The 8,047-nt window shown below is 38.7% G+C and overlaps 1 protein-coding gene across 1 annotated transcript in view; it reads right to left on the bottom strand.

Annotated features, from left to right (window-relative positions):
• Window positions 1-226: 226 nt before the first annotated feature.
• KLF7 (KLF transcription factor 7) overlaps window positions 227-8,047 on the bottom strand; it is a 211,164-nt gene continuing 203,343 nt past the window's right edge. Inside the window, exon 4 of the mRNA XM_073646348.1 lies at window positions 227-7,464. Coding sequence (XP_073502449.1) covers window positions 7,413-7,464 — 52 coding nt within the window. The 3' untranslated portion in view covers window positions 227-7,412. The remainder of the gene's footprint in view (window positions 7,465-8,047) is intronic.

Raw genomic sequence — 8,047 nt, 5'->3', positions numbered from 1 at the left:
GAAGTATAGCGAGTGGCTTAAGAGAACTCATCTAGAAAGCTGCTCTCTTCATACTTCATATATTCATACACCGGAAGTATAGCAAGCGGCTTCAGAGAACTCATCTAGAAAGCTGCTCACTTCATACTTCATATATTCATACACCCGGAAGTATAGCGAGTGGCTTCAGAGAACTCATCTAGAAAGCTGCTCGCTTCATATATTCATACACCGGAAGTATAGCGAGTGGCTTCAGAGAACTCATCTAGAAAGCTGCTTGCTTCATACTTCATATATTCATAGAATGGAAGTATAGTGAGCGGCTTCAGAGAACTCATCTAGAAAACTGCTCGCTTCATACTTCATATATTCATACACCCGGAAGTATAGCGAGCGGCTTAAGAGAACTCATCTAGAACGCTGCTCGCTTCATACTTCATATATTCATACACCCGGAAGTATAGCGAGTGGCTTCAGAGAACTCATCTAGAAAGCTGCTCACTTCATACTTCATATATTCATACACCCGGAAGTATAGCGAGTGGCTTCAGAGAACTCATCTAGAAAGCTGCTCGCTTCATATATTCATACACCGGAAGTATAGCGAGTGGCTTCAGAGAACTCATCTAGAAAGCTGCTTGCTTCATACTTCATATATTCATAGAATGGAAGTATAGTGAGCGGCTTCAGAGAACTCATCTAGAAAACTGCTCGCTTCATACTTCATATATTCATACACCCGGAAGTATAGCGAGCGGCTTAAGAGAACTCATCTAGAACGCTGCTCGCTTCATACTTCATATATTCATACACCCGGAAGTATAGCGAGTGGCTTCAGAGAACTCATCTAGAAAGCTGCTCACTTCATACTTCATATATTCATACACCCGGAAGTATAGCGAGTGGCTTCAGAGAACTCATCTAGAAAGCTGCTCGCTTCATATATTCATACACCGGAAGTATAGCGAGTGGCTTCAGAGAACTCATCTAGAAAGCTGCTTGCTTCATACTTCATATATTCATAGAATGGAAGTATAGTGAGCGGCTTCAGAGAACTCATCTAGAAAACTGCTCGCTTCATACTTCATATATTCATACACCCGGAAGTATAGCGAGTGGCTTAAGAGAACTCATCTAGAACGCTGCTCGCTTCATACTTCATATATTCATACACCCGGAAGTATAGCGAGTGGCTTCAGAGAACTCATCTAGAAAGCTGCTCACTTCATACTTCATATATTCATACACCCGGAAGTATAGCGAGTGGCTTCAGAGAACTCATCTAGAAAGCTGCTCGCTTCATATATTCATACACCGGAAGTATAGCGAGTGGCTTCAGAGAACTCATCTAGAAAGCTGCTCACTTCATACTTCATATATTCATACACCCGGAAGTATAGTGAGCAGCTTCAGAGAACTCATCTAGAAAGCTGCTCGCTTCATACTTCATGTATTCATACACCGGAAGTATAGCGAGTGGCTTCAGAGAACTCATCTAGAAAGCAGCTCGCTTCATACTCTATATACTCATACACCCCGAAGTATAGCGAGTGGCTTAAGAGAACTCATCTAGAAAGCTGCTCTCTTCATACTTCATATATTCATACACCGGAAGTATAGCAAGCGGCTTCAGAGAACTCATCTAGAAAGCTGCTCACTTCATACTTCATATATTCATACACCCGGAAGTATAGCGAGTGGCTTCAGAGAACTCATCTAGAAAGCTGCTCGCTTCATATATTCATACACCGGAAGTATAGCGAGTGGCTTCAGAGAACTCATCTAGAAAGCTGCTTGCTTCATACTTCATATATTCATAGAATGGAAGTATAGTGAGCGGCTTCAGAGAACTCATCTAGAAAACTGCTCGCTTCATACTTCATATATTCATACACCCGGAAGTATAGCGAGCGGCTTAAGAGAACTCATCTAGAACGCTGCTCGCTTCATACTTCATATATTCATACACCCGGAAGTATAGCGAGTGGCTTCAGAGAACTCATCTAGAAAGCTGCTCGCTTCATATATTCATACACCGGAAGTATAGCGAGTGGCTTCAGAGAACTCATCTAGAAAGCTGCTTGCTTCATACTTCATATATTCATAGAATGGAAGTATAGTGAGCGGCTTCAGAGAACTCATCTAGAAAACTGCTCGCTTCATACTTCATATATTCATACACCCGGAAGTATAGCGAGCGGCTTCAGAGAACTCATCTAGAAAGCTGCTCACTTCATACTTCATATATTCATACACCCGGAAGTATAGCGAGTGGCTTCAGAGAACTCATCTAGAAAGCTGCTCGCTTCATATATTCATACACCGGAAGTATAGCGAGTGGCTTCAGAGAACTCATCTAGAAAGCAGCTCGCTTCATACTCCATATACTCATACACCGGAAGTATAGCGAGTGGCTTCAGAGAACTCATCTAGAAAGCAGCTCGCTTCATACTCCATATACTCATACACCCCGAAGTATAGCGAGTGGCTTAAGAGAACTCATCTAGAAAGCTGCTCGCTTCATACTTCATATATTCATACACCGGAAGTATAGCAAGCGGCTTCAGAGAACTCATCTAGAAAACTGCTCGCTTCATACTTCATATATTCATACACCCGGAAGTATAGCGAGCGGCTTCAGAGAACTCATCTAGAAAGCTGCTCACTTCATACTTCATACACCCGGAAGTATAGCGAGTGGCTTCAGAGAACTCATCTAGAAAGCTGCTTGCTTCATACTTCATATATTCATAGAATGGAAGTATAGTGAGCGGCTTCAGAGAACTCATCTAGAAAACTGCTCGCTTCATACTTCATATATTCATACACCCAGAAGTATAAAGAGCGGCTTAAGAGAACTCATCTAGAAAGCTGCTCGCTTCATACTTCATACATTCATACACCTGGAAGTATAGCGAATGGCTTCAGAGAACTCATCTAGAAAGCTGCTCTTTAGACATGTGAATGCATTAGTGTAGCATGCAGTATCAGCAGAAAGAAGACAGGGAGGAGAACGTGTCCAGCAACTGTGTGTGCAGGTGGGCACAGGCAGCGTGCATGCACACATGCTAGCAGCATTCAGACAACGCTCGCTTTGGGGAACGAGCACTGCTAATCAGAAGTGGAGGAGGCCCCAATATGCAAATTAGGTTTTACAGTGCATCAAACTTTTGGCCACACCACGGGTGCATCGAAGCCTCCTCATTGCATACAAATGAAAAGCTATTTTCTCAGGCACTATACCAGTAACAGGTAAAATGCTAGTATGACTGTTACAGGGGCTAAACCCCCTACAATACTGTATATCACATTTTGGTGGTGACGGACTCTCGGTAAGTATAACATGTCTGTTATAATTTTCTATATTGTCTTATATAGAGAATGCATCAAGCAATATTAGCACCTACTTTATATACTACGGACTGCTATAAGAGAAGTACTTTACATTTCTATCACTTGCCAGAGTAGCCACTGCTCCATCAATGAATGGGACCGTTTCAATCAGTTTAAGGTCCTTATGCAGAACATAGATTGAGAGCAGAAACTAAGAATACGGCAAGTGTTTATAAAGAGCTGCAGAGATGAGAAGAGCATCAGCTATCCCACGCTTCATGAAACACTTCCCATGGACACTATTTCACATTCAAGGGAGGAAGCTCTTTGCAATCTGCTGCACAAACCCATGAAGCAGCCAGGAAAACACATAATAAATATTAAAGATGATATTGAGGTGTTTGAACTATGCAATAATGAACCAATCGTTCTGTTCAAATCCATTTCACTTTGGCTATAAAGTAATTCATGATGCCCAACACAGTATAAACTAGGCATAGTCAAAAAGGCCTTGATGTACTACAGGCAATTTCACTACTATCACTCACAGATGGTGTATCATTGTGACATGATAGAACGGCCCATAAAAGAGAGCAAATAAAAAGCTGAGACTTTTCTTATGGAAAGTCTTTATCAGAATGTCTTCTTGGGCAGCAGAAATGCATTTTCAGGTATGAGATAAAATATGGCTAATTAATGAGGAGCTTCAACTAAAGGTTCCCAATTTCAATTTCACTGAAAATGTGGAATAGTTTATACACTAAGTTCAGGCTATGTCTGCCCGGAATAAACAGTTTTATGTGGGGTTGTATGTACAAATATAGGAAATTACATTGATTGTCTTAAAACAAAAAATAAATAAATAAATAATATGTGATATAAAAGCAATATAATTTATAATTTCATTATATTTATATTTTTTTTGCGTATTGCCTGATCAGAAGCGCTCAGTCTTTAAGCCTTTTTTTTTTCCTTTTATAAAAATGAATAAGGATTTTCTGCTACATTTTATTTTATTTTCAGTTTGAACTGGCAGATCTTTTTGCACATTTATGTCTGACAAATGCAGGTCCCACCATTGGGAGCATGATCAGGAACTTTAGGAACCCACACATACAAATGAGTGGAGTTGTGCATGTGTGGTCACCTCTTCATTTCCGGTAGCTACCTTGAATTGCAGTTTTAAATTGGCTTAAATATATGGCAAAATAACACTTAGAAGCTGTCCAGACGTTGAAATTTTTGATGGTGAACTCCGTAAGATCCAGTAGAGCAAAGACTTGCAGCAAATGGGGTTGAATAGGGTTATATGACTGCAGCTAATATTACCATTTACCCAGATGTTAGCTCTCTAAGTAAACTATCTGATGGCCTAAAGCAGTTAAAGTGCAGCATCGAATTTGCACCTTCTGCAATAAACCAGCCCTGGAAAAGAAGAAAGGATCCTCAACAGTTTTGTGTTATAAAACATACACAAACATTGGGGCCAATACTGATTTTTATAATCCTACCCTGAAAAAGAGCTTGAAACAGTGCTAAAAGAGCCCCCCAAAAAAGTCATAGTAATGGTATTAAGAGACAAATTAGTTTCCACATTCCTAAAATTTGTATACCTAAAGGCATACCGAGCTGGTGGGAAGTGTTTTCAACTGAGTGCGTGATTTCCTCTACTTCACATGCTCTATTGCCAACCATCTGTGTTACAAATATGTACAATAAAGGTGCCTCCTGAATGCACAATATAGTAATAATGTCAAGTATGTTATACTGTATGTTTCAATGTTCCTTGGTTTTAACCACAACATTAAATGTCCATCAGAATGGCTACAACATTAAAATATGTATTTCTAGTATGCAGAAGCAGAGGACTACAAGGATTGTCGACAAGCAGTGCTTCAGGTATAGTAAGTACATTTTGATTTTTAAATCTTTGGAATTAAACTTTTTTTTTATTCTCTTTCTTCCTCCATCAGATTCTTAGGAACACCTATAATCTTCTTATGTTTTGGTCTCTGGTCATATTAGACATCTTACCCCTTTACGTAAAATAATAAAAACTTATAAGCATTAGGGAGTGAAAGGATTTTTTATGCAGGGTCCACATCTCATTTTCAAGAGAAGTTGAAACATTTTTTTAGAAACCAGTTGGGTTGATCAACGGAAATTCTTGAACCACTGGCATCTTTAGGTGTAAGCCTCAAGTGCCAAAGATACTCTTTCATTTATTAATCTATTCCTTTTGGTGTTAAGATTCAAATTTTTAAGGTGTTTATCATTTTTTTTTATTATTTTTATGATATATTTTGCTTTTGACTTTTTTTTTCTTTTTTATAATTTTTATTTTATTTTTTTTATTTTTTTTTTGCTTAACAGTCAAGGAGTCAAAACAAGTTAAAAAGATGCCCACCGGCTGGGGTAATAGAGCTGCGTTTATGTGGACAAATTGGGACTGAATGTGCAATTTCACCAGCTGCTTAAGGGTGGTCCCAGAATATACAAAATATACAACCTGTTCCCCACCACACCTACTTGAATTGACCACTTGGTATGGTCTGATTGGCAGTCTTTGGAGCAAAGACCAGTGACAACTGACTTGAGTAGTATGTACATAGAAATTCGGTTGACTATGTACTCACGGGATAAGTTTAGGCTTCTTTTTCTTTTGGATTTACCAACAAACAGTCATAAAAGACCTGTACTCTGTAACATTTGAAATAACCCTGTGGAAAAATTACCAATAACCTGGCTAAATGCTGTCAATGTTTACCCTTTTCGACACACTAAATTATGATCGAGTGTCCAGTCAATGACCTCCGTAAACAAGAATGTGTCTGCATTATAAGTCAGTAGGGCAAAATCAACTTGCTTAAAGTGTCCTTCATTACCCAATGTTGTATGATATAATATATTTGGCTTTTTGTTGTTGACACTCAAAAGGTAAGATTAAGTACAAAAAATGCAGCTGCTCTGGAAATAACATCAAGTTTCTAACTAGTTATATTGTTAGGAGAAGTCAATGATCAAGCACAAAGTTTGGAAAGTTCAGGAGAAGGCTTGCCGCTCATTAGATGATAGGAGCCAAGTCTAGGTCGCTGGTCCAATTCAAGCAAAAACTGTCCAGATGGAGATTCAATAGTTCACCAAGATACTTGTCTATGTAGCGCACATAGTAAAAGCTTCTGAAAAAGCTTCTCAAACAAAAACAAAGAGCAAAACGCAACAACAAAAAACAATAATGGAAAGGTTGTTTAACCTTTGGAAGTGCGCTCACTGGTGGAAGGGTGATCTAATGCAACAGATAAGCTCCATTTCTTAGTCAACATCAGTGGCTTATGTAAGTTTCTAGTGCATAAGATGTGCTACAGCCAACAGAAGTAAAAAATAAATAAGGTGGGAATTCTATGAGTGCTCCTCCATCCATATGTCCTTCTGATAAATAGATCTAAGAATCACATTAATGGTTGAGTTGTTCTACCCCACCAGTCCAATGTCAGTAAGGCCTATGGCATTGAGCTAAAATGATTTTAAAAGCTCTTTAACGAGGCCAAACCAGTGGAGAACACTTGACAGGATCCAAGTAGATCTAGAACTCTTTCTTATCAGGAGTCTTCAGATATGAACCAACAGGCTCGAATTTGGTTTCCTAGATTGAAATCCATTTTTCATTTCCTCTTAAATAACATATTATAAGAAAAAATATTAGTGCTACAACAATACAATTCGAAGGTGGCTTCTTAGCAGCTTCTGAGTTTCAGTAAGGTGAGTTCATCAGAGCCCTGTAAGATGACTGCTCTCCTGTTCTTCATTTCCATAGCAAGGCTTCAAAACGCCTGGTATGCAGTTGTTTTTTCAAAATCATCCAACTCTCCACCACTGTGCACCTCTTTCAAATCAGGCTGGAGGGTAAGGCATAACAGACAGACAAATATATTGGAGAATGTGACTGTGCATGAAGATTTGTTATGGATTTTTTTGTGTACAGGGTATTACATGTAAAAATGTTCTCTATGTCCTGCAAATGTCACGGACAAAATGACCAGTGTCCACTGCAACCCTTGATCCTCCCAAGGCATAAGCATCATTGCTGCCTCAAAATGTCCTCAGATATGCCTCTTCATATGCAGGGCAAGGTGGTCAGACCTGGAAAAGCACCTACAAGAAAGCAGATAAGTAAGATATTTATTAAGGACATATCAAACAACCATATCTCACAGCAGTATTGATGTATTCACTCAAAAAGAAACACATTACAGAATGCCATTTTCAGAAATAATACCATAAAAATGTTTTCTGTCATCGATAGCAAGAGCCATAAAGCCATAAACAGTCAATACAGTAAAGTTGCAAATATGTTGTAATAATTCTGTAAAAAGATATTCATAATAAATATGATAATAAAATCTATTAAATATATTATATAAATATACTTTATATTATACATAGTTCCAGTGGATCATTTCTTGAGTAGTCTTCGGGGTTTGAAATGTGTTAAGCGCCACCTACTTAATTCAGACGACATGCGGTGAAGCAGCCTTACACTAGCCGGTCGCCCTCCTGGTGCAACCTAATTGCAGGGAGAAGGCCTGGAGCTTATACCATATGTGCTTTTTAGCATTTGGTGAGCTGCATTGTGCCAACTCAAGGGAATATTCTAGAAGTTTATGGCAAATAACAAATACTATTGTAACAAAATGTAAAGGATGTTTCCTAAAGACAATAATAATATTGATATTCA

This window comes from Phyllobates terribilis, unplaced genomic scaffold (assembly GCF_046119375.1).
Source record: "Phyllobates terribilis strain yellow unplaced genomic scaffold, ASM4611937v1 Scaffold_9__5_contigs__length_417890890, whole genome shotgun sequence".
In the NCBI taxonomy this organism is placed as follows: Eukaryota; Metazoa; Chordata; class Amphibia; order Anura; family Dendrobatidae; genus Phyllobates; species Phyllobates terribilis.
This window is presented reverse-complemented; position numbering and strand designations above follow the sequence as displayed.